This window comes from Carettochelys insculpta, chromosome 19 (assembly GCF_033958435.1).
Source record: "Carettochelys insculpta isolate YL-2023 chromosome 19, ASM3395843v1, whole genome shotgun sequence".
Classification (NCBI taxonomy): Eukaryota; Metazoa; Chordata; order Testudines; family Carettochelyidae; genus Carettochelys; species Carettochelys insculpta.
In genome coordinates this window covers 20,881,336-20,908,759 of record NC_134155.1, presented here as the reverse complement: position 1 = coordinate 20,908,759, position 27,424 = coordinate 20,881,336, and the positions used below count along the sequence as shown (strand labels likewise).

Here is a 27,424-nt window from a genome sequence, read left to right as displayed (position 1 = left end):
TGCTGGCCAGCCCCACCCCCTGCTGACTCCTGACCTAGCCAGAGAGGGTGGAGGGAGAGTCAAGTGCTGGCCAGGCTGGAGATAGCTGCTGTTCCACCAGCAGCAGGGCCAAGTCATTACAGCATTTGGATACACAGATAAGTTAGCATCTGGAGCTGCAAATGACTCCTTAAAGAGCTTCATGCGGCACCGGAGCCACAGATTGCTGACCACACCATAGACAAATCCACCGTTTCTATGGTGCATAATTTGACACACTCTGGAACCCAGCTCCTGAGCTGGGGACCTGTGGGACTGGTACAAAGGACTCTGGGTTGGACAGAAAGAGGGCAGTTACATGTGTAGCAAGACAATCAAAAAAAGGCTGAGAATCCTAACCTTATGGGCCAGATCCTCAGCCGGTGTGAATCAGCACAGCTCTATTGACTTTCACAGTATTCTATTTACATCAGCTGAGAATCTGACTCTATATTTAAAATAAGCATCGGGCCATGTCAGAGGTGTCCTTTGTACTAGTTACCATATCAGTAGAACCTTTATATTCCTTCCACTCTCATGGTGTAAGTTGCAAGGATCTATTACAACTGATTTTACTTGGATATTAAACCACTTTTGAACTTTATTCTAACTGTGCATCAATCCCCTAAAACGGCTTCTTTCACAGAGAAATGGAATTGTATTGTAAACCACATTCTGAAAAACAGCTGAGTAATTCAAAAACATATTAAATCAATTATAATTAAAGTGTATTGCTAGGATCATTAAAACATGGCCAGGTATCTATAACCACACTTAGAAGAGAACAGCTGTTACACGAGTAATGGAAAAAAAAAAGAATATTAAATTTTAGGGTTTACTTTCCCTATTTCTCAAACTGCTATGTTATAAAGACAATTACTATTGTTTAAATATTTCAAAAAATGTTGACATGAGAGGTCTCTTCAGACTTATGTTTTTTGTAAACAACTGTTTCTCTCGTGATTTATACACTAAAACAATAACATACTGTACAGGAATGGCACACGATATTAAGACCTTTGTGAAAACCCCTAGACACGGTCTTTATGATCAAAAAGTTTAGTGGGTTCATTTGCCATTAAGCTTTTGATAATATTGCCAACTTTGGTTCCATTGCCCTCTATTCTGGGTCATCTTCTTCAACTGCCATTGCTGACTGTCTCTGCAGCTCTTCTTCTGGGTTCCCTGGAAGAATGCTGGAGACTGTCTGAAGAAGTGATTCAATCTGCTCCTCTGTTAATCTTTCTTCACTTTCCTCCACCATCTGCAAATCAAAAAGAATCTACGGTAACTGTAAAACACACACTTCCTCTATCATCTCTGGAGGAACAATTTACCCAATTAGCATGTGCTTCATTAACTGGATATTATACACTGTCGGAGCTCATAATGCAAACTTTTGCTTGTAAAAGGTTGAATCCCTACAATGATAAAATTACTATGGAATGACAGTTGCTCCATAGTTATGATGGGAACTAGCTTTCTACTACAAGCAAAATTTGTAAGATCCCGTTTTCTCCAAAAAGAAACTTATTTTTCTAAATGTTGTTTTCCATGTCATCCCTGAGTATATTAGCATTTCTGCTATTTTTAAAGAAAACATGTTAAAAATTAGTCAGTTTTAAAGTTATATTATTATGAAGATTTGGCAGTAGTTTTCCTGTAGACATTTTTCTAAAGACTTTTATCTCAGGACGTCTCTAACATACTTTGGCATAATATTTTTGAAAGTGCCCAAGTGACTTTTCTGAAAGTAAATAGGATTTAAGCACCTAAGTGCTCAGATCATTTCTGAAAAAGGAACTTTGGTGCTTTTGCAAATGTTACCTTTGGTGTAGAGGTTCCAAATTCCCTTCTTCCCTGTTAGCTTGTTGAGGAAAGCAATGCTTTTTAGATTTTAATTATTTGTTTTTGTTTTGAGGGATGTTCTCTTAAAGCTGATAAATATAAATATTTGGGTGAGATTGGTAAGAGTGCTCACCACAGGTCTTTGCTCCAATTGAAATAGGCCCACCAACAGAGGGGGCAACGGGGGCAGTTGCCCTGGGGCCAAACGATTCAAAGGGCTCCAGGCGCTGCTGCACGAGCAATGGCAGTGGCCAGAGCCCAAGGGCCTATAAATTGATGCTGGAATGTTACACTGCATGCTCTGAACAGTGCTGACAGCTGGGGCAGGGGAGATGGTGTGGAGATGGAGCACACAGCTGCCCTCCCTCACATCCCGCCCAAGGGACCACTGAGGCTGTCGGCTCCTCTCAACTGAAACTGATGGGAGTCTTTGCCAGCTTCACTAGGAACAACTAAGCCAATACTAAATGCTTTGCAAGGTCCTCCCTTTACAGCTTTTCCTTTTATTCATAAAAACATGTAACTATTCACTCATCACAGTGCCTAAAGAAAACTTAGGGAGCTCTGTCATATTATAAAGAATTGCAAGTACTTAATTAATTTTGAATCTGTTAGCTCTAAAGAAGTGACCAATATATTAACTCTCCTGAGTGCATCCAACAGCATAACACAAAGAGAGGGCTACAGTACAGGCAGCATAGGAAGGCGTAACTTAGCATGGGTGAATAGCAAGTTTGGAGACATATATGGCAGCATGAAAATGGCGCCATCTCTTAACTATTTACTTCCAGACTATCATACTTAAGATTTTTTTTCCTTGAAGTAAAATGTACATGGAAATCATAAATAATATTTGGAGAGTCATTCCTATCTGTTGACAACAGACATATTAAGCTAGATCCACAAAGGGATTTAGGCACCTAACTGCCATTTTAGACGCCTAAATCCAAAATTAGGACCTTCAAAACTTTCCAGTGTTTCAATTCACATTTGCTTGCTAAAAGAACTGAAAAAAATTGATTCTGTCATCCTATTATTAACAGTGCTGGAGCAAGAGAGAGACATTTTTCTACTTGGTTTTGCACCCCATTATAGTTTTATATTATTTTATACTTTATATTATTAATAAGTATTATTGTGGGGCTAAAGCTGTATTGTGCTCGGCACTATACCAACATATGAGAGAGAGACAGATCTGCCTCTTAGGGCTTGTCTACACTAGACCCCTTTGCAACTTTGAAGTTCCCACAGTGAGAATTAGCCTAACGAAGTGCTGCAAATGCAGCGCAGCACTTCATTGCTATTCTCCACTTGGGCTCATTTACATGCCCCCTTCGAAGGAGGGGGCTAGTGTAGACAAGCCCTGAGAGAGTCAAAGCTAGTTAAGACTCGATTAATTTCTCAGCACAAATGATAGTGCATTTACTGTCCAGAGTGTTGCTGCATTTGGGAAACTGTAGTGCTTAGTCCAGCTGCAACTCCTCATATGAATAATAATGTTGGCATTAATAGTAATACTTGAATGAGGAGTTCTGCACGGCTGATTGAGTCCAAACAGTAACTTAAGCACGCACCCTCATTCATCAGAAGTTCTTATGCACTGGAATGCGATCAACAGAAATAAGTCTTCATGTTTGGGACGGGCTGAACACTTACTACTGAGATCCATGTATCAGCAGTGGTAACAAATGCTAAAGGATCCAAAAAATGAGAAAATTATATCTCCCCCAAAAAGAGTAAGTGTAACAACATGAAATGTAGCATACAATTAGAAACCAGAAAAGTAACACAACAGAGAAATGCAAATAGTTAAGCAAGAATAAGATACAATAAAGAGACAAACCAGGAAAACAGAATCCAATTCACCAGACTGTTGGACACACACTTACGATTTGCACACAAGTGCCAATTTGCAATTATAAGAGAAAATGCTTACTGATTATCCAAGTATCACAAGCAAACACTAACCTCACAAAGAAAATACAGAAGAAAAAACACAAAAGGAAGGAAACAAACAAACATTTTTTCTAGCACTACACTCACCCCTAGTTCTGGCAGCTTGATGCCAATGAGCAGTCCCAAAAATGCAAAATGGCCACTCATTTGCATATGCACGACAGAAAACAAGCAGTGAAGATATGGTTCTGCCAGCAAAAACCCTGTCTATCACCAGCCCCTTATCCCTGGAAAAAATCAGGGATAAGGGACTGCCAACAAAGGGTGTTTTTGCCAGGGGTCATTGCTTTTCTGCCACAGTTATGTAAATGAGCTGCTCAAATAGGCAAATGAGCAGTCATTTTGCATTTTTGAGACTGCTCATTTGTATCAAGCTGCTGGCACTAGGGGGTGAGTGTAGCACTAGCCTTAAAGTATTAACATTTATAATGAAATTTCACAAATAAAGGAACAAAGACCAAACAATTTACAGATTATAAATCATTTCTGCTAAGCGCTATCCTGTAATTGGCTACCGCTGTAAAAGTAACAAATATACTCTACACAGACGGGAATGCAAACTTTAAGGTAGAGGAAAATAAAATACAATTTTTTGTCAATGAATTATATACAGTGTGTTTATTGGCATGCCCACACAATCCAAATGGAGAGAGATTAGCTCAGCAAAAGATGCCATGTGCAGAGCGTCTGGCATAGTCAGCCAACATTTAAACTGGACAGGCCACTTTTAATAGTTATTATGTTCTCCTTGTATATGCTGTGCTTGGAGATGTAGGTGAGCTTTAAAAAAAAGCCTTGGATGAGTAGTGGAAACCAGCTGGCAGCACAGTAACAAAAGGTACGTGTTAAAAACACTCTGATACAACCAGAAAGTCATGTGTCTCTCTCAAGGTTCAGAGCAAGAACGTTCCTAAAATCCAAGTAGAAGAAATGCACAAAATCTTAGGCTATGTCTAGATGGTGGTTTCTATTTTAGGATACGTTTGTATCCCGAAATAGAAATCCTACTGCTGAATACCGCACTTGAAATAAGAGGGCTACTTTGAGTGCTGTATTCCACTCCCACTACCCCTCATCAGTCCAAGGAATTTTGTGCCATTTTTCTAAAACTTGACCCTGACTCACAAAATTGCACGGTGCTAGCATGGATCTTGAGCAGCTTAGAGCCGTTACACAAAGCAAGCAGGAGGATGAGGATGTTGATTTGGATCACACTGAAGACCAGGAATGCACAGCTGCTGGCTGCCCTGGATGCACTGCATACAGTGGAGCGCTGGTTCTGGAGACATGAAACCAGCATGCACTAGTGGGATTGCATTGTTTTGGAGGTCAAGGACGACCAGCAGTGGCTGCAGAACTTCTGCATGTGCAAGCCCACTTTCATGGAACTTTGTGATTTGCTGTCCCCCTCCCTGCAGTGCCCTGATACCAAATTAGACCTACTTTGACAGTTCACAAGCAAGTGGCAATTGCTTTGTGGAAGTATGCAACACCCAACAGCTATCAGTCAGTGGGAAGTCAATTCTGGGTGGGCAGATGTATAGTGGGGGCTGCAGTGATTCAGGTAGCCAAGACAATCAATGCCCATCTGCTGCGAAAGACTGTGACTCTGGGAAACGTGTAGGACATGGTGGATGGCTTTGCTGCCAGGGGGTTTCCTAATTGCAGGGGGGCGATAGATGGAACGCACAAGCGCATCCTGGCCCTGGATCACCTGGCCTCAGAGTACATAAACCATTGTGTTGCAGGCACTGGTGGATCACAAAGGTCGTCCCACCGACATCTAACTGGGATGGTCAGGAAAGGTGCACGAAACATGCATCTTTAGAATTTCAGGTGCGTACAGAAAGCTCCAGGAAAGCACTTTCTTTCCAGACAAAAAAATTAAGATTGGAGCCATGGAGATGTCCACTGTGATACTGGGTGACCCTGCTTACCCTCTGATCCTTTGGCTCATGTAGCCATATACAGGCACCCTGGACCACAGGAAATTGCGCTTCAACTATAGGTTAAGCTAGTGCAGAATGGCTGTGGAATGTGCCTTTGGCCATTTAAAAGCCAGGTGCAGGTGCCTTCTGACATGCAGCTGATGAAGTGGGTCTTTGCCCACAAAAGCTTATGCTCAAAAAATCTGTTCGTCTATACGGTGCCACAGGACTTCTCGTTGTTTTTAACCTATTTGGACTTCTGCAAAGCCAACATCCCTGCAATGGCTTCAGCTTGTTGTATTCCCTGTAACAACTGCAAAGCAAAGGAGGAAAAATTTCATGCCAGCCTGGGTGACAAAGGCAGACGTCTTGGGCAGTGTTTATGAATTGCTGGACACAAGGACAATCATCAGGCACAGACAGATGCAACACAAATCAGGAATGCTTTGAAAAATAGCCTTATGAATGAGCAGACTGCCACATGAATCTGCTGTATTTAATTTGATACTACCCTCCACCACCCACAATGATGTGTGCTTGACCTTTATGAAACACCTCCAACTGCACCCTACCCCATATTAGCCAATAAATGACACTGTGGTTTTCACAACAGCATTTTTTTTTATTTAGGGATGAGGATTAAGAGATGGGAAAAAGAAGGGGAATCCTGCTGTCATGTGTGGGGGAATGTGAGCCTTTTGGAGCATGGAGAGGTGCTGGAAGTGGACCACAAGACTGTCCTTGCACTCCTGCCGAGCATTCGGGGCCCCCAACAAGGAGAGGTCTGGCAACGTGGTGAGAAGGTCACATGACTGTGCATTCTGTGGTATGTGGACACCTGCAGCTCCAGCATAGACCAGAGGATGTTGATCTGTTCTCTGACAGAAGACAGGAGCTCTGCCGAGTCCTGGTCCCTTTGCTGGAGCATGCTTTGCTGCCACTGCTGTGTCTACCTTCTATCAGCAGAGGCTTGGGCTAGCTCCTTCTGGGCCGCTTGCAGTTGCCACAGGATGAGGTCCTGCTTTGCTCCTGTTCTGCGGCACATCACAGCGATCTTGTCACTTCCACCTGTGCTGCCTGCTGAAGACAATCAAGGTCAAAATTTAAATACAATTTTTAAATATGACACAATGCATACACCCATACAATAAATGGGTGTCTGTCTGACACTGAAATTTTTGTTTTCCAAGGCCACTTTTGGCTTCTCAAGGCTAATAATGAATCAAGCTCTATAGAACAGAGGGTACAACTCTCCAGACTATTTCGCTGTGAACATGGTAAGATCCTGGTGGCTGAGGGGTGGGGGAAGAAACACAGCCCTGTAAAATACAAAGCACAGAAAAAACTTTCTTGGTGCCTAAATCCCTAAATCCTGGGCAGGGAAAAAGCCTTTTAAAGCAGAGAAAGCCTGGGCTGGACATACCAGTGTCTGGGAGCAGGATCTGCACAGCCCAACAGCTGTGTGGTGGTGGGGGAATGGGACAAGCCTGCTGGCCGTATGGAGGGGATACTGCTGTGAATTGGCAAGTCCAAAAAAAAAACAAAACCAACCCCTTTCTTAGTAACGCTTCCTAAATCCTTCACAGGTTGTTGGCGGGGTGCGGGGTGCGGGGGGTGCATCCAGAGAACCCACCAGCAGTGCAGTGGGAGCGGAGGGAGCCAGGAGAGCATGCCTGCTGCATGGAAGAGTGGGGAGATGGAGAGCCCACAGCCATATGGTGCTGTAGGGCAGTCCTGGGAAATTTAAATGGACAGGGAGCAGCGTGATAATATTAAAGAGACAAACTTTCATGAACAACTTCCTGTGCTGCTTCTAGTTTGCAAACAGAGACATCAGCCTCCGAAGAATAACAAAGACTGAAAAAGAAAACATGTTCATACTCTGTGGACACAGGGCTGGAACATTTGCAAGAATGCTCTATGGTGCCATGATGCCAGATTACTTACTGGTGGCTTGGTGTGGCAAAGCGTGCTATTGTGGAAGCCAGAATAAAACAGGCACTCCCAAAAACCTTGTGAGAAAAATAAGAGAGTACCTGGCTGAGACTTTTATGGGGATCTCCAAAAAGGGTAAGTGCTCCATCCCCAGAAATATTAACAAGCTGTTCTGGGAGCCCCAGGCTGCAGATGCACATATCAACGTCACCCCACTGGCAACCTTCTTGTAGCAGTTTAAAAATGTACTCACCAGAAGAGCCCTCTGCAGCTTTGATGGACTCCAGAGCATTCTGAGATGAGGGGACTGCCTCCAGGCTGATGAAGAGTTCATGGCTGCTGGCAGGATCAGCTTCCTCAGCCATCTGCTGACTTGATTGCTGACTGGTATCTTCCTCCTCATCAGTCTCCGTCTCTTCACTCTTGCTGCTCTTACTGGAGAGCCGAGAAGTGTCTCTTGAGAAGTCCATGCAATTCTTCACAATTGTGGTTGGGTCCTTCCCCAGAATCACATCGAGCTACTCATAAAAGTGGCATGTTTTGGGAGATGACCCAGATCGCTCATTGGCTTCTTTCACTTTCTGATATGCCTGCCTGAACTCCTTGATTTTGCCTCAGCATTGCTGAGAGTCCCTGGTGTAACCATTCTCCAGTACACCGTGGGAAATCTTCCCACAAATGTCCACATTTCTTTCAGTGGTTTGCAGTTTAGTCAGCACAAATTCATCCTCCTCCTCCTCTCCTCTCCATCCATCCTCTCCTGCATCTCCTGATGGCTCCATGCTGGGGCTCTTTTGTGAACCCGAAAACCCTGAGAAGATGTGTTGTAATCTTCACATCCACACCCATGGCTAGATGTGATCTCTCCTGAGGTGTGCTGCTGAGGTCTGCTAGCCACACTGACCAGAAAGAAAATGAATGCAAATTCCTAGGCTTCCTGTTACCTACTTCCTGTACACCTGGAGAGCAGCAGAGGTGAAAGCAGCCAGAACGAACATATGTGGGCATTGTGGGATACCTCAATTTAAAATAATGGTGTTTCTACACTAGCATTAATTTGATCTTTTAAATTTGAACTTGGCATTATGCTGCCTGAGAAGGGCGGGGCAAAAAAAATCGATCTAATGGTATTTGCAGTGAAGACAGTCACATTGTAAAATTGAGCTAAGTGCCTTAAGATTGACTTTATGCTCTAGTGTAGAAAAAGCCTGACAGACAGAGGTGGAGCAATCTGTTCTTTAAAGAAAACCACCTCACTTTTTTAGCATATCATTAAGTGTTACATACAATTGAAATCCATGTCATGGTTAGAGCAACCTCAATGCCTTTTTTAGTCTGTGTGAGTCATCAAGCCATGAACAGCATACGTTGGAGATTAAAGCTAGAAGTCAAGACAACAGTACTGTACACAGTGTTTTACCCAATGGGATACGGATTAGAATTTCATGCTGCTTTTGTTGTTATCGTTTAAAAACAAATCTCAAAGACAGTCTGGAGTAGGCAACCATAGACATAGTGCAATGATTTATGCAAGAGGACATAAAAAAAGTATGTCTCCACATAAAGATGCCTTTTAGATTAAATATAGTTACCCTGTCTTGTATCTTGTGCACTATTATAGGGCAGGAATTATACAGGAGAAAACAGAATACTTGACGCCAAAAAGAAAACAAATAGTATTAAACACACCTTAACATAATTACACAAAATAAGTTGGGGATATTACACATACTCAGTTTGGGGGAGCTGGCTTGTTTTGTAATTAGTTCCAGGTGTCTCTCTTTAAAATTCAGTTACTTCACCAGCCCCAAACTGAGCCTGGCTTCTTCATTTTCTCCTCCCTCCAGGCCTGGCACTGACTGCAGGTAAAGTGGGGTGAGGCTAGCTGGGCCCACAGGTTTTCTTTATCCCTAAATGCTGCACTCTCCTTTCTCCACTCCCTCACAGACATGAAAGCGAATAAAAAAATCTAACTATGCAGTATTTCTTGTTAACAGGGCTCAGCTCAACTTGATGATAATCTGAACTTCATAATTCTGATTGACTGCTGTTGAACTAGTTTAATAAAAACAGAAAGGTAGCCATGTTACTCAGTACTCCAACAAACCGAAGCAGCAAAAATGTAGCACTTTAAAGACTAAGAAATAATGAAGTAGGTCTGTCCCATGAAAGCTCATCACCGAATAAATCATTTTCTTAGTCTTTAAAGTGCTACATTTCTGCTGCTTTGGTTAGTTTAATACTAGTACTTTTAACACATGTCCCATATTTAGCAGAGGGAAATATGGTCCCACTACTCCTAGGACATGAGATTATATCTCCATTTAAAAATTCTGATGCTATTTTCAATCCGAAACACAGGAACAAACGCAACAGTGAAGGACATGTTTTGTGGAGATATGTCTTATAGTGAGGTCTCATAGGGAAAGCAGAGAGGAAAGAAAACAGTTCTATCAGTTAGTGACCATGAGGAAATGATTATTAAATTGATCTTCAAAAATAAAGCTGCTTTAATATATGGATTTTGAGCAGTTAGGAGCACTGCAACTTACCAGCTGTATCTCAACTGCAGTCATTGGCCTGTGGTTAAGTAACTGTAGCTTCTCTGCTCTATTTAAAAGCAAAATATGAAATATTTATATAGAAATCTGAACAAATGAACGGCCAGAAGCAAACACTTCCCACTAACAGAGCTGAAACCTATTTCCAGAGCTCACTTGCACAGGAGTTGATACATAGTCTCTGACCTTGATTATCACGATAATTCTGCATCCAGTAAACTCTTTCATATCCGGCAGCCCTGAGACCAGGAGGCTGCAGGATAGTCAAATATTCTGGATAAGAGAGATGTATACCTAGCAATGCATAATACTAAAGAAAAACAAGATTAGATATTAAGAAACAAACAAAAATGTATGCAGAATACTTTATTTACCAATGACAGTAGCATTGTACAGTGAAAACTTATACTGTGTTTGCTGTATTTATTTGTACAGTAAAATCCTGAATTACGTGGGGGTTGCGTTCCTCACAACCCCGTCTAACTCAAACTGCGCATAAGTCGGGGAGGAGGAGCCGTCCTTCCTCCTCTGTGTCCCTGGAAGCCTGGAGCCAGGTGCAGCAGCTCATGGTCACTTTCCAAGCTCCCATTCAGCTGTGGGGAGCTGGGAGCCAGGCGCAGCAGTGCCTGGTCAGCTTCCCAGTGCCCCCTTGCTTCCGGGAGCTGGGAAACTGACCAGTCACTGCTGTGCCTGGCTCTCAGGAGGCTGGGGGGCTTCCCCACTGCCTTCCTTCTCCCCCCTCCCTCATCCTCCAAGCCCCCGGGAGCCGGGCACTACTGCTGGGGACAGCAGCCACACTCTGCCTTTGTGTGGGCGGCATGGAGCCGGAGGCTGGCGGAGCCGCAGCGCTGAGTGCACTGAGAGCCATGGGAGGTGGAAGGAGCCAGGCCGGTGTGCAACTCCTCGCCCATTAATTGGGAGAGGGAGATGGAGGTATGAGGGAAAGAGTAGGGCAGGAGCGGGTGAAGGAAAGAGGGGGCGCAGAGGACAGGAGTGAGTGATGGGCTGGGAACGTCAGTGCATCCTCCTTGGATCCAGGAAACTGATCAGGACTGCTGCCCTGGTCAGTTTCCCGGCTCTGGAAGTAGAGGCCTGGTTCCCAGGTCCCCACCACTCCCAGGACCAGGAAACTGCTCCTGTCAGGCACAGCAGCCTGATTCTCGCTGCCACCCATGAGAGGAGCAGGAAACCTGTCAGGGCAGCAGTCACGTTAACCCGAGACATGCACAACTTGGATGCACGTATCTTGGGGTTTTACTGTAGATTACATATTGCCCATATATCTCTACAGGGACCTTTTTATCAGACACTTTATTATACCTATTCTTTGCTGAGGAGCCATCTACCTTTTTTAGGAAGGGATTAATTTTTCTGACGAATGCGCAAGATGACTCAATACACTAGGGTTTCTTTTAGTATCCCTTTTTTATGTGATGAAAATCCATTCACTTCACGCAGTTTCTACCTCAGCAAACATGTTTTAAAAAAAACAAAACAAAACACTTCTTTGCATTTTGACTATGAGAACATAGGCTGAACACTATAAGGGAAATATAGGCAAACAGAAAATTTTGGCAAACAACATCCATTTAACGCAAATGTGCATGGGTGTAGCAGTTTATCCAAGAAGAAATGGATGGTTAGACAGAGAATTTTAATTTTGTCCTTCATTTTCTCTAAATTGGGTTATAAAAGTTAAGCAAAAGCGGACAAATTATTCAATTCTTTTTAGGAAGAGCTGATTTTAAACATTTTCATACATGCTTATACACAGAATCAAAAGGAGATCTTTACTTACTTGGTTAGTTTATGACCTTTCATTGCTATGAGGAAATCTCTTACAATCTCAGGACTTTGGAATCTGCATGGTGTTTTGGATATGTATTTTAATGTCTGCACAAGGTTAGAAAAAAAACAGGTTACTCCATAAGTTTTATGTTATAAAAAACTCTCTTCTCACCTTTTGAGAAAAGTCTGAATGGGGAACTAAGTTCTTTTGCTTCTTTCAGAAGGTGGAATGTGCTGTCATAACTGGCAGAGTCATTTAGATTTCCCTTGACTCACAGACAGCGTTTTCATTTCTGCTCAAAGTGTAAGCAACAGGCAAAACATAAAAAAGTAATTATGTGATGGTAGTTATGCCAACACCTATCATGGAAATCCTGCTAAAGTTGGTCCACACAGAACGAGAGGAACCAGGGTTGCCAAGTCACACAAATTTCATTTACTGACAAAATGGGAAAAATTTAGGGACAGACAAATTTTTATGGACATAATTTTTATACTATATTAAAATGAAATAAAAGGCCAAAAGTAAAAAGCAACCGTTGTCATTCATACATCACAAGAACAATATGCTATTTAACTCAATTTCATTGAGTTAGTCATGGTCCTGGAAGTTTTTCATTTTGTGATCATACAGCCAAACACGGACAACTAAAATGTCCAATTTCCACTGCTCCACAATAAAATGGCTGAAGCAGCACAGAAAAAAATTAGTTGCTATAGAATAATTGCTGTTTTTTCAAATTTTATTGCACTTTTACGAACTTTACAGACACCTAAATTTAAGGAAACGTCCAATTTCAGCTAATTTTTTTTACAGACTGTCCTTAAATATACTGACTATTGGCAACTCTGATAGGAACCCCTTTGGTCTAACCCAGCTCTGAAGGTTCCCTCTGTAGCATTGGAAAATCATTTAATCTTCCTGTAACTTCACCAGCCCACCTGTAAAATGGGCATATCTAGCAGAATTTGTAAAGTGCACTGCGGCATATGTGTGAAAGGTCCTTTTTCAGATATGGTCCATTTAAAGATATGCGTTTCAAATGGCATTCATTTGTAACAGATTTTTGTTATCAATTTGAAAGAAATAATCTTAACTGTAGAATCAAATTAGAACCAAAATATTTTTCATGGCTTGAGAGATTTAGACTGTGTTTAAAAGCTAAAATACCTGAAGTTCTAACACTACAAAACCGTGTTTAAAAAGGCAAACAGCTGTAAAAACCAGACTGAAGAAGAGCCTTATAGAATTCATCCTTGGAACCACATAAAGTTACTTTCTGACAAGTGTTCATAACTGAGTACCAGTGGAACTCTCATTACTAGGCCATAAATAAGTAATTTAACCTCCACAATTGAAACCAAGCCTTCAAGCATATGGACATTTTCCATCTTTTACAGCTGAAAATGTACTTTAATCAGTATATTTGGCAGTGCTTTCTCAAAGAGCTCAGAAGTTATTTATACATATCGCAATTAAAAAAAAAAGTCTTTGCCAGGATATTGTAGTAATTTATTCAGATATATTCAGTGATACAATTCACTTCCCTGCGCTATTTATCTTTTACACTAATGTATGCTTTCAAAGGACATATTACATTCTGGTTTTTTGATTAAATGAATGAGAGTCCAAGATGACAGATAGTACACGTTGCAATTTATCCAAGCCTGTGCTCCTCATTTACTGGTTAAGAGTCGATGTCTGCTCTTATAAATATTAAAAATCCTTTGACAATTTTCATAAGAGAAGATACTTGTCCTTGTGCCCTTGACCAAAGCGACTCCTTTCTCCCACAATTGTGCACATGAACTAGCCTCCACTTTTCACCTAGGTGGCTGGATTTCAGTTGTGCTGCATGCACAGAATTTAAGAACCACTCTGAGATCTTTTGGGGAGGAACGTTATATAACAAACGTAAAATACGTATTGACTGAAACTAATATTCATCAGGAAATTCAAAGACTTAATTTTACATGGGTGATTGTAATTGACAAACACTGTAATACAGTCTAGCCTCTGGTTTGTGCTAGAGTGTTTAGTGTATTGCTCTACTCACTTCATACATAATAGTGTTCAGATTTTGCTGGCCAGAGCTTTGTTTGTGTTTTCCACTATCTTTGCTCTGCTGCTTTAGATCAGTAAGTAACTGGAACACCTAAAAAAAAAAAATTATTACTAAAAGATTTTATTACATTAGATTAGCATTTTTATAGTGCAGTTTTTAAAAAAAAGCGTCAAAGCATTTTGGTGATAGAAAAATTACAGCAGACCTCTGAGTTATGTGTAGGTTACATTCCTAGGCAACCACATGTAACTCAAATTTTGCACAAGTCGGGAAGAGTTGGGAACCAGGCAGCGGCCAGGCTCCTGGCTCCCCTCCACTTGCAGGAGCCGGGAAACTGATGCTGGTCAGTTTCCTGGCTCCCCTAGTGGAGGGGAGGGAGCCAAGTTGCTGTTGGCTCCCAACTCCCCACTACTCACTGTGCTGGTCAGTTTGCCAGCTCCTGCAAGCAGAGGGGAGGGAGCCAGGCTGCCGCCTGGTTCCAGGCTCCCCACCACTTCAGGAGCTAGGAAACTGGCCAGCGCTGCTGCGCTGGTCAGTTTCCCAGAGTGGTGGGGAGGCAGGAACCAGGCAGCAGCCTGGCTCCCTCCCCTCTGCTTGCAGGAGCTGGGAAACTGACCAGCACAGGAACCCTGGTCAGTTTCCCGGCTCCCTCAAGTGGAGAGGAGCAGGAAGCCAGGCTGCCACCTGGTTCCTGGCTCCCCGCCACTCACAATTTCGAGTTGCATTAATGCAAGGAACGCGTAAGTCAAAATTGTGTATGTCGGGGTCTACTGTATTTGTATACAAAAAATTATGAAATAGTAATTCATTCTAAATTATTATTACTAGTCCTATTATGATTCCAAATTGTGATTCATTGTCCATTTTGGTCAATTTCAATATTATAGGATTTGTAAAATCAATTCTTGTACGAGGGGTTAAAATTCTGCTGTCCTTACTTCTTTGCTCCTGCTATCTTCAGAGCTGGGCTGTCAGTGAACAGCAGTTGCTGACTGAGAACCCAGCTCTGAAGGCAGTGCTGCTGCCAGCAGCAGAGCAGAAGGATGGTATATTTCCACTCTTACGTCCATGCTGTTGTCTTCAGAGCCGTGTCCCCAGCCAACAGCTGCTGGTCTCTGACCATCCACCTATGAAGGTATATGTAAGGATGGTACTACTGCAATCCCCTTAAAATAACCTTGCAACCTCCTTCAAGCTCTTTGGTTCAGAATCTGAAATGAGAGAAACACTGATCTCCCCTGTGAAATCTGCATATTTAAGGGGGGAAGCACACAAAAGACCAGATTTCACATGGGGAGAACAGAGTTCACAGTCCGTGACATATTTTTCATGACCATGAAGTTGGTAGGACCCTAAAATATACTGAACAAAAAGAGGTGAAAATTGTTGAAGTAAAGACTGCAGATATTTTAATGGACTATCAGTATCTGTTGATGCCTTAACCAAAAGCCCCAGAACAAAAATATCAGCCATTTATGTTATTTTGTGCAACTGCTGGCTCCAGGCTGCAACCTGCAGTTTTTAAACAAAACTCCAAATGAAATCTCTGAGAGTGTTGCTTGAATAAGGTGCAGAATACGGCCCTATCTTATGTATATAATTTAGGAACACATTAACCTATATGATTAAAATAAAAATATTCAAAATATTCTGTCTTACAGAAACTCAAGTACACAAGAAGAATGCGTACCTTACAACTGTATTTCTTTCAAGAGCCTACAAAATAAGGGCCTGACACTGAAAACATAACTAAGGGCTCATCTACACTAGCCCCCTCCTTCGAAGTGGGCATGTAAATGAGCCCAAGCAGTGAATAGCAATGAGGTTCTGCGCTGCATGTGCAGCATCTCATTAGCATAATTCTCACAATGCGAACTTCAAAGTTGTTAGGTTTGAAGCTCCGGCAAGTAGCCATGGAAGTACGAATGCAACTTCAAAGTTCCCTTACTCCCAAAACATTGCATGGGTACTTTGAAGTGGAACCAAGCAGGTCAAGAACTAATTGACACTGAAATCAAGAGAAGAAAGGGGGAATGGCTAGTCCACACTCTTAGAAAACCACCATCCAGGATAGTCCATCAAGCTCTCACACGGAACCCACAAGGAAAACACAAAAGAGGAAGACCTCGGCAATGTGGACAAGGTCTACTGAGACTGAAGGACAACAACTGGGCTACTCCTGGTGTCAGCTAGAAGTTTTGTCCTGAGACAGAGTGAAGTAGAGGAGACTTGTAAATGACCTATGCTCCACTCTGAGTACAAGGGATAAGCAGTAGTAGTATTAGTAGTAACTCTTATCATTTAGGAAACATTCTTGAACAGACAGGCAGACACACTCACAGAGAAACTCAAATATGTAGTCAATAAGAGGTAAAATGAATTAGAGCTATGTTTAAACTTTACTTATTCTAACCAATGCTCTACTCTTTTGTAATATTTTCTCTTATGAAAGAAGACAGATTCTCCTTTCCTTCATCTTTGTGCAACTGGTTGGCATTTTCTAACTGTCGACAAGAGAAACTAGCTCCCTCCCCGCCTTAATCCTACACAAGTTATCATGTCCTATAATTTTCATAGAATCATAGGATGGGAAGAAACATCAAAAGGTCGTCAAATCCAGTCCACTGAACCCATAGCAGGAACAAGCATCATTTAGGTCACCCTGACAGGTGTTTGTCTAACCAGCTGATTCCACAACCACCCTAGGCAATGTATTCCGGTACTTAACCAACCGCGAGTTAGAAAGATTTTCCTAATGTCCAACCTAAACCTCCATTGCTCCAATTTAAGACCACTGCTTCTTGTTCTGTCATGAGAAATTAAGAACAAATTTTCTCCTTCCTCCTTGTAAGAACTTTTTAGTATCTGCATATTGTTATCATGTCCCCCTCAGTTCTTTCTTTTCCAGATTAAAGGAATTCAGTTATTTCAAACTTCCCTCATACGTTGTGTTTTATAGACCTTTAATAATTTTTGTTGCTTTTCTCTGGACTTTTTCCAATTCGCCTTTATCTTTTCTGAAATGTGATGACAAGAACTGGACACTATTTTCCATTTGAGAATTACTCCTCATGTCCAGTTTATAACACTCCTGCTAAGGCATCCCAGAACTATGCACTTTTTTCCCCTCAGCAGCGTTACAGTGCTGATTCATATATAGCTTCTGAACCACAAGATCCTTTTTTCGCAGTACTTCATCCTAGGCAGTCATTTCCCATTTTGTATGTGTTCAACTGATTGTGACTTCCTAAGGGGAGTACTTTGCACTTGCCCTTGTTGAATTTCATCTTATTTACCTTAGATGATTTCTTCAGTTTGTCTGGATCATTTTGAATTATAACCCTGTTCTCCAAAGCACTTGCAACCCCTCCCAGCTTGACATCATCTGCAACCTTATCAGTGTAGTCTCTATGCCATTATCTAAACTATTGAACAGAACCAGTCCCAAAAGTGATCCTTGAGGGACCACACTCATTATCTCCTTCCATTATAACTGTGAATCACTGATAATTGATCTCTGGGACTGGTTATCCAACTAGTTATGCACCCACCTTATAATAGCTCCATCTAGATCAGGAGTGGGCAAGATACAGCCCACAGCCTGTATCCAGGCTGCCAAGCCTCTGGATTCAGCCCACAACCTGCCCTGTTGGGACGATCATGCTCTCTACATGCTGCAGCCCTAGGCTGCTCAAATCAGATGCCTGTTCCCTGTGCCTCTCTGCTCTGCATGCTGGGTACTTCACACACTGCCCCCACCCCGTACAATCATCACAGCTGTACGCACATTAGCCGTAAACCACATTAACCATAAACCATTGTACAAACTAATTCACTAACAAGATATGAAAGTGTTGTTTTGCAGATGATGAAAATGATGTACAAAAGGAAATCTTTTAAAGAAGCAGGGCTAGAACCCAGGTGTCTTAATTTACAGTCCTGCGCTTTATTAAGACTCTTTTTAGTGCAAAATATTAGCTTGGCACTGAGTAATTAGACACCCTAGTCAAACTGCAATACAGAGAAAAGAAGCAACAAATAACAGCCTAAGGGGAATAGGATACTAGTTTTAGAGGAGTTTGTACATTGAAAAGTGCTAAAAATTTGCTTTATATGCCTGCAGCTGCAGAAACTGCAAATCCCTTCCTGAAAAGAATTAAAAACCTGTATGTGGTGAGCAACTTTCCTGAGAAAGGGAAATGGTGAATGAGCAGTCTCATCAGTAATTACACTTTCTACCTTCTCTCACTTTTTCATTCAGCACATATGGGTCTATTTGGCAGTAGTGGTGAGGCACTGAGGTTAAGATGAAGAAAGAGTTTGCAGAATGAGGAACAGAAAGGCTGTGGCCACACTTGGCCAAAACTTCGAAATGGCCATGCTAATGGCCAAATTGAAGAATACTAATGAGGCGATGAATTGAATTGAACACCTGAAAGGAATAAGGGGATTTCGAAATGTGTGGGGTCGTTTTGAAAAGGACCCCAGTGTAGCCACGCCAAGCCAAGCCTAATGAGTGAACAATATAACTGCAAAGAAACCAGGAGAGTTGTCCAGATGTAAAACTAGTGTAAAAAAGTAGAAAATCAGACCCTGCTTTATAAATACTACATGCACAAGGTTAGGGTATTCAGCAAATTAATAATAAAAATATGAGAGACAAAAAAGATAATTCAAATAATGGATATTCTGAAGGATTATTTTCTCATGGATTTGAGGAAGCACAAACAACACTAACATTTGAAGGTTTTTCACTAATTTGGAATTAAACCCTTCTCACATTTACTACGCAAATAGTGTTAATTACACTATTCCTAAGACACCTTTTAAACGAGGAAGAGAGACCCTATTTTGCCAATCTAATAACAACAAAGAAATTCATAAGTGAAAAAATCAAAAATCACAAACAGATTTGCCTGATTTCATAATTAAAACTTCCTGGAGACATTGTTTGTATCTGGTCCAGGCCATGCTCTCATCAACATCAAAAGGAGTACATTGTAACTCATTGTAACTCTAAAATTACAGTTTAAAATCATGGTACAAATTAACTTACTTCAAAGTTACTCAGCAATGCAGCATTTGCATCCTTCCTGAAAAACAAAAAATTATGCATGTGTCAAAAGAAAGAATATACCGTATAAAACATATATGAAAAAATTAAATAATACTAATAGGATTTCATCTTTATTTTGTTCTTTTACGCTATGCCCCTCTTGGAGGAGGAATGCAAATGAGGGAGATTGAAAATGCAAATGAAGTGCTGATTTATAAATCTCACGTTCATTTGCATAATCTCATGCAATCATGTTTCTGGAAGAGGCTTTTCTGAAAACAAAAACAGCCATTGTGACATGTTTCCTTCGGGGAAAAAAAACGTTTTTGAAAGAACCTGTCTTCCTATTTTGTTTCAGAAAGAAGGGTTCTTTCAAAAATGGGTTGTTTTTTTCCCAAAGGAACTCTGCCTACACAGCTGTTTTTGTTTTTGGAAAAGCTTCTTCCAGACATGTGATTGTGCGAGATTATGCAAATGAAGCACGAGATTTGTACAGCAGCTCTTCATTTGCATTTTCGATCTCCCACATTTTCAATCCTCCTCCAAAAGGGGAATATAGTGAAGATGCACCTTAATGTTTATTTGACAAGTTCTGTAGTAGCAGACTGAAGTTATGAGTTTCCCATCATGCAACACCAGCCAAATGCTTCCCTATTAAGTGTCCAAATCAACAAAGAACCATTGTCTTTCATTATCATTAAGCTAAACAGGTTTGCTCTGATTTAAAGCAGCTTCCCCAGTTAAGCATGCCCTAATTAAATAGAGAATACTGTATTTTTTAAATAAATGTTTTGTTAAAAAAAAACTAGTCAAGCGCACCATACCTCACCACAACAATACAATATGCTGAACAAACAGGCATTACTAAGAACAGACTGTTACCACACAAAAATAATAAAGGCTTTTCCCAAGGTGTATGTATTGCGCCATATAAAAAAGGAACAATATATTGTCAGACAGCCAACTTTTTGAACAGAACTGTCAAATTCATACCATTTAAATAAGTTTAATGCTTTCCACAAACATCTACAGTTCTATTATTGTTTTTAAATGAAAGGGACCTTCTAAACTGACATGGAAGAATCACATATAAAATCATCCAATTTAAAAAGTGAGATGATTATGTGCAGTGAACACAAAGTTTTCAGGATATGGTTCTGTGGAGAATAAGTTTTTAAGCTGTGTTTAAGTCTAAAGATTGGTTTGTTTTTAAAATTGTACACCTCTACACAGTTCAGAGTTCTATAGTTGAGAAGAAAGTTGGGAAAGCTAGGCCACAGGCTCAGAAAACCATCATCTAGCCTAATCCATCAAGCTCTTAAATAGAAACTGCAAGAAAAATGAAAAAGAGGAAGACCTTGGACAACGTGGAGAAGATCTACTGTGACTGAAGGACAAACTAGGGTAACACCTGAAGAGTCAGCTAAAAGTTTTGTCCCAAGACAGAGTGAAGTGGAGGAAACTTATAGTTGACCTATGTGCCATTTGGAGTATAAGGTTTAAGTCCAGTAACTCAGCAGTTCAGAGGCTTCCAGGACACAATGGCTTAAGCTCTTCATGTACCAATAGTGGTAAAGCTAAACCCATCTGACTTTGGATTTAATTAATATTTTATATTTTGCCAAGCTAGTAGGACTTTAAACTGAACAATGTAACAGAAACATTATTGCTAGTGTAATTACTCAGACTGAGTTACATCTTTACGAAAAACTGGCACCTTTTATAAAGTATATAGTTCAGTTTTCATGTCACTCCCAGACCTCTTAGGGGTACTAAAATACAGCCAACCATCCAAAAGATTTAAAGAAAAAATGTATATATAATATCAGAACTTATATTTATATCAGCTTAATATGTAGTTTTTATTAGCTATACAAACAGAGCACTCCATTTTAATGAGACTCAGAGCTGACTGTAAAAAGAATGCAGACGTGATTTCATTTTAAAAATTGTTATTGGAACCTTATGCTTCTAATATGGAAAAATGCTTTCAATTTCTAAACCAAAGCATTTTGTTAACTTTTTTGGGAAGAAAGGCAATTGACTAACAGATTTTCGCCTTTGATCCTTCGGAGCAGGGGTTTTCAAACTTCACAGCACCACGACCCCCTTTGAACAATAAAAGTCACCACACAACCCCAGAAAGGGCGACAAAAGCCTAAGCCTGCCAAAGTGCAGCCATTCTAGGTGAGTGGGGAAAAGCCAAATCTCCACTACACAAGTGCAGAGACCAAAGTGAAGACACACAAGGGCTTTAGCTCCAAGCAGGGTACATGTAAACTGAGTCCAGCTGCCCAGGGCTGAAGTCCTTGGGCTTAGACTTAGGCCTCAGGGAGATGAGGCTCAGGCTTTGTCCCTGGTTCCCAGAAAGTCTGAGCCAGTCTTCGTGACCTTATTAAAATGGAGTTGTGACCTACTTTGGGGTTCCCGACCCACAGTTCGAGAACTACTGCTTTAGAGCTTCATGACCATTTTATTTGAAGATTTTGCTCTAATAAGGACTGCTTGAAGAACAAGATGGGAGTGTTTGTCCATTGGACCTAGCAGGGCTCAGAGTTGTAAGCAAGATGGACTGCTACACTGACAGAGTATTCCTACCACATTTGATGCAGTTCAACACTGGTCAAGAGTCCACTTCCATGGGGCTCACTGAAGGATCAGGAGCCTGGGCACCATATCCTGCAACTATTTACGCACATACCTAGATTTACCATCATGAGCAGTCCAGTTGAAATCAATAGGACCACACTCAGTTGTAAAGTTAAGCATGTGCATAACTCTTTGTTGGCAGGATTAGCCTCTCAGTTATGATAGATCCTATTCATCCAAGAAATCAGGAGGAATTTTTCAATGAAACAAACAGATTCTTTCATCCTGACTCATTTTGGATAGCTCCTTATGTCCTGATACTCCTAAATGTTTCATGCATACACAGGGGCCCTCCCAAGCAGCTGTCTAATAAAAGCTGGCTCTCTTATCAGACCTGCACAGAACCAGCACTTTTCTGCTATACAGTCTACAGGCCTGTACACAGAAATTTCTGATAAGGTGTTTTTTTGCAGATGTGGACCACAGCGCTCCCCAGTGGGTCCTGTCCTTCTCCCCCAGTACTCCTGGGTCTCCAGCTGGCCCTGCCCCCACTTCACCTCCAATCAGCCTGGCCTTGCCCCTCTCTCCCAACACAGCTGCTGCCAGTGGCCACACCATGTACACCAGGGCCCTTGCAGCCCTACCTCTCTCCCACTCCCACCTGCCCTGCATGCCAGGGTCCTGGCTGCCTGTCAGAGCCAGGGCTCTCCTGGGGGTGCGTACGGCAGGGAAGCAGTGTTCCCTCTAAGATTCTCAACACCTGAATGGGCTGAATTTTCTTGTAGGAGGGTTAAAATATCTTATGTGCAACACCAATACTCAGGTAGAGTGTAGATATGCTCCACCAGTACAATAAAAAACCTAGATATAAATATATATTGTTAACAGTTCATAGGTATGGAAGAAAGTATCTGAAATAACAGATTATTAACAAGCAATGCTTACAATGTTTATTTAACATGAAATCAAATAGAGAGAGAATGAAGACTACTTACTCTTCGAGTACCTGCATTGCCATCCTATCTAGCAACTCAAGCTAGTGAACACACCAAAATGCTTATTAACCACTCATAGCTCAGCTTTCAGATGCTAAAGAAATCTATGAGTCAATTAGAAATACTCCAAAAAAATTATGGGATGAAGTATGGCAGGCTCAGGGCACTGGGCTGGGACTGTAGGGTTGCAGGAGTCCAGGTTGGGGTATATGAGGTGCTCAGGGTACAGGACTGGAGTGTATAGGGGGCGCAGAAATTAGGTAGGTTGCTGAGGATTTCAGGGGTTCAGAAATAAAGGTTGGGGCATGTGAGGGGCCCAGAGCATGGCATCAGGATTTGTGAAGGGCTCAGTTCAAAGTATTGGAGTAGGGAGATACAGGAGGCAGGGCAGAGGGCTGGGAGCAGGAGCAGGGACGACCTTGGGGCTGGGCTATCTTACCTGGCTGCTGAGGCCCAGATCCCCCAACTCCCTCTCAGTCCAAGGATCCCCTACAACCCATGCCTGCTCAGAATTAAATTCCCTTCCAGCAAGGTCCAAACATCTCAGTGGGTTGTGCATTGACCTGCCAAACCCAAGGTTTGTGAGCTCAATCCTTGACGGGGCCATTTAGAGATCTGGGGCAAACAGATTAAAAAATAAAGGAAGGGATGGTGCTTGGTCCTGCCAAGAGGGGAGGGGACTGGACTCAATGACCTCCCGACGTCCCTTCCAGCTCTATGAGATGTGTAACCCGAACACTTGCCCTAAGCACAAACACCCCACACCAACCTCACTCAGCCTGAAAGCCCCTTCTACCTTGGCCTGAAGATTCCTCTGCACCTCACCCCCTGTTCTACCCAAAGATAAAGATTCCTCCCCCACAGGCCCTGCTCAGACCAAACACCTCACCCCTCACTTGGCCCAAAGCCCCACGCTACTCCCGCTTGGCCCGTGAGCGGGAAGATTACAAATTTTACATAGGCAGGGGATAGGAGGAGTGGACAGGAGGCGGCAGGAGATTGCCCCTGCAGCCTCCCTAGCACTTATCAGGTTGTGCTCCACCAGCCACCGCCTGATGTGCTAGGGAGGCTACAGGGAACAACCGCTTGCAGCTGCAGCTGACATTCACCGTCTACCCTCTGCCCCTGAGGCAGTGGGCACCAGGCGTCAGCAGCAGGTGCTCATCCCTGCAGCCTCCCCAGTAATGTAAAATTCCCAGACAGGCTGGTCGGACACCTGGAGGTGGCCAGGCCACCGAAATGGGGAATGGGTGCTGCCAGTAGCTCAGGGGTGGGAGGGTACATGGAGCCATGTGGCCCACAGGGAGGGGAGGTGAATTTGCACAACCTGGTGTATGGGATGTTGAATCTCTGCAGTCTGGAACTCTCTTGTCTGGTAACATCTGTAATCCAGCATGATTTTAGTCAGCCAGACGATCACTTATAAAAGATGGGGCCAAGCTTCCCAGGGTCCTTTAAAGTTTGTTTACAGCCACCAGTCTTGTCTCTCAGTATTCAATGCTATTATTTAACTCTAATTTACCCCATACATCTTTTAACAGTCCAGTAAGAAGTGGACATGTTGGAAATGCTGGTAGACAATATTGACTTCCTGTGGTCCGGCCAATTCTCTCATTTGGCACTGGTAAGGTCCCAAGGGTGCTGGACTAGAGAGGTTCAAACCATAGTAACTTTCTGGTTTGTTTCCTTTAATTTTTAAAGTTGTTTGCTTCTTTTTGTTTGTTTGATTGTCTTATTTGCTTTCAAGGTTTATAAGCTAGGCAAGAATTTCAGTGGCCTCTTATGTTTTGAATTGTAGGCACATGCACATTACGTTTTCTCCCCTTCTGAGCCCATCTTTTCCAATCTTGCAAGCAGGAATTAAGTTCCTCAAGGACCTTCAAGGGCAGGATTTGAATTTTACTTTATGGTTAGAACAGAGAAAGACAAAGGGGAGAACTCACAATTATTTCTGATTTGGGGACAATTTATACCTCCATATTAGTGGAACTGCTATGTGCACCCGCATGGCCCCTACAGTATGCTAATATATTTCTGGCTGACCTGGAACAACAATTCCTCAGCTCTCGTCCCGTTACCCTCCTTTACTTATGATACATCAATGACATCTTTATGATTTGGACCCATGGTATAGAGACTCTAGAAGAATTCCACAGAGACGTTAACAATCTGCACCCCACCATCAACTTATGCCTCGACTACTCCACACGAGAGATTCATTTCCTGGACACTACAGTACAAATGAAGGATGGCCTGATCAGTACCACACTCTACCAGAAACCCACTGATTGCTATACTTACCTACAAGCTTCTAGCTTCCATCCTGCACACACAACTAGATCCATTGTTTACAGTTAAGCCCTTAGGTACAATCACTTTTGTTCTGATCCTACTGACAGAGACCGAAAACTATAAGATCTCTACCAAATATTCACAAACCTGAATAACCCACCAGGAGAAATAAAAAAACAAATCGACAGGACCAGACGAATACCCAGAGACCAGCTACTCCAAGATAGGCCCAAAAAAAGCCAATAACAGAACACCACTGGTCATTACCTACAGCCCCCGACTGAAACCACTGCAACACATTATTAAAGACCGACAACCTATCCTTAATCAGGATGCCACGCTCCAGAAGGCCCTAGGTGACAGGCCTGTTCTCTCCTACAACCTCCCAACCTTATGAGGATTCCCACCAACAGCCACAGACTATATTACAGGAATACCAATCCTGGAACTTTTTCTTGCAACAAAGCCCATTGCCAACTTTGTCCACTTATCTATTCTGGACATACCATCACTGGACCTAACCAGGTTAGTCACAGAATCACAGGCACATTCTCATGTTCCTCAACAAACATCATATATGCCTTCATGTGCCAACAATGCCCACATGCTTTGTATATTTGACAGACTTCAAACTCTCTTAGACAAAGAATTAATGGGTATAAAACAGACAAAAACACTCCTGATTCACAAACCTGTCAGCCAGCACTTTAATGGAGTGGGCCATTCTGTTAATGACCTGAAATTCTGTGTTTTACTGAGAAGGAACTTCACAGCCGTTTGGAAAGAGAGGCTGCTGAACTCTCTTTTATATTCAAATTCGACACATTAACACGTGGTTTGAACTGGGATGGCAATTTTCTAGCTCATTATAGGGGCTCTTTTACATATTTTGCTTTATCTAATTCTTGACTCCCTCGCCCCCACCCCCCGCTCTCTGATTTGCTCACCTGGATAATAATTTTCTGATTTGTCAACCTTGATTACTATTTTTGGTTCTCTATGCCTTAAATATCGAGTCTGTTCTGGTATGGCTATGATCTGAAGAAGTGGGTCTGTTCCATGAAAGCCCATTACCTAATAAATTATTTTGTTAGTCTTTAAAGTGCTACTGGACTGCTTTTTTGTTCTGGTCTGCACTGTACTTTTCAGCCATGCTTACCCTACATTCCACCTCAACACTGTGTAAGCGCAGAATGGTCCAATTTGCACCAAAATTATGTGAGAACACACATTTATCCTGCTGTGATATCATGGGAAGCACTAGATGCCAGGATGCAGCTCTGGGAGAGGACAGATCTCTGTGAGTTTGAGGCACAATACTGTCAAACTGCAAACACCACCACCTTCTGCTGCCCTGACCTTGGCCACAGAAGCAGCTTGAAAATGAGTCAAACAAACCCTCACTCCCACGGGGGGGGGGGGGGGGGGGGGGGCAGGGGGGGGCAATTGCACCTCACCTCAGGAGCCCTGTGGGGTCGGCATCCCACCCCTTACACCAAATTCTCAATCAGCACCCACAGAAAGAGAAGCCCCATCAAAACCACTCACATACCAGCCAGGCCCTGCACCCCTTTCAGGCACATACCATCCAAAGGAAGGAGGAGCATGACCCCTTGACCTCTGAAGTCCACATCCCGCTCCTGCAGGCACCCCACCCCATGCGTGTTCCCCTCCCCAAAGCCAGACCCCCAGAGGTGCTCCCCTACCCTGCCCCCTCCGCCAACCGCGCCTCCCGCGGGGCTCTCTTACCCTAGCACTCCCCCCCCAGCCAGACTTCCCCTCGACAGGTTCCCCTCCCCCAGGTCTCCCCCCACCTCAGCCCCACCGCACAACCCCCTAAGGTGTTCCCCTCCCCCAGCCTTTCGCGCACAACCAGCCCCTCCCTCAGCCTTCCCCCCCCCGAGGAGCTCCCCTCACGCGGCCCCGCGTCTGTCTCAACCGGAGCCCGGCGCGAGGTGGTGGAGGGGGTCGCCTCAGAGGCGGCGCCTGGGCCTGGGAGAGGCCTACGACCCGCGCGCGGCGCTTACACCTCCATGTCGGCCGCCCTTGCTCGCCCGCTGCTCTGGGCCTAACGCGGCCGCCCGCACCCACGCTTGTCCCGGAGTAGCTCCGCACTGGGGCCGCCCACCTCTGCGAGCGCAGCCCGGGTCTCTGGCCTGGCCACGCGCTCAGGCAAAAAGTACATTAAATGAGAATATGGAGACGGGGGAAAAGGAACGTTTCTGCATTGGCCGGGAATCGAACCCGGGCCTCCCGCGTGGCAGGCGAGAATTCTACCACTGAACCACCAATGCTGCTGACAAACCAACATTCTGACACCTACTATTTGTGCTTTCATTGTGATGCTTCTTTTGATTCCCGGTTATTCACGCTTTGCATTGCCTTTGGAAGT

The 27,424-nt window shown here is 42.9% G+C and overlaps 1 protein-coding gene and 1 non-coding gene across 6 annotated transcripts; both read right to left on the bottom strand.

Moving 5' to 3' along the window:
- On the bottom strand, positions 1–27,276 carry CRCP (CGRP receptor component). 5 transcript variants are annotated; one of them, XM_075013632.1, is made up of 6 exons: positions 27,161–27,276; positions 19,157–19,193; positions 14,092–14,190; positions 12,045–12,139; positions 10,238–10,295; positions 1–1,282 (listed from the first exon to the last, which is right to left on the bottom strand). In XM_075013632.1, exons 3-6 carry the CDS (start codon positions 14,098–14,100, stop codon positions 1,139–1,141), a joined length of 306 nt encoding a protein of 101 aa, XP_074869733.1. In that variant the 5' UTR covers positions 14,101–14,190; positions 19,157–19,193; positions 27,161–27,276; the 3' UTR covers positions 1–1,138. The 5 variants fall into 5 exon arrangements, with proteins under 5 accessions (XP_074869733.1, XP_074869732.1, XP_074869735.1 ...); XM_075013631.1 differs by having other exon boundaries at positions 27,060–27,197; XM_075013634.1 differs by lacking the exon at positions 27,161–27,276 and adding an exon at positions 26,950–26,968.
- Positions 27,256–27,326, bottom strand: TRNAG-GCC (transfer RNA glycine (anticodon GCC)). The gene has a single exon. It is a non-coding gene; the product is annotated as a tRNA-Gly (tRNA).
- Between the last annotated feature and the right edge of the window lie 98 nt (positions 27,327–27,424).

What these genes read in the sequence shown, in the direction of transcription:
- CRCP (XM_075013630.1), bottom strand. Translation starts at nt 22,763, where the DNA reads ATGGCAATGCAGGTACTCGAAGA. An exon ending in GCAATGCAGGTACTCGAAGA is followed by an intron (nt 19,194 to 22,740) that starts GTAAGTAGTCTT and finishes TTTGTTTTTCAG; the next exon opens with GAAGGATGCAAATGCTGCAT. An exon ending in TGAACACTATTATGTATGAA is followed by an intron (nt 12,140 to 14,091) that starts GTGAGTAGAGCA and finishes AACCTTGTGCAG; the next exon opens with ACATTAAAATACATATCCAA.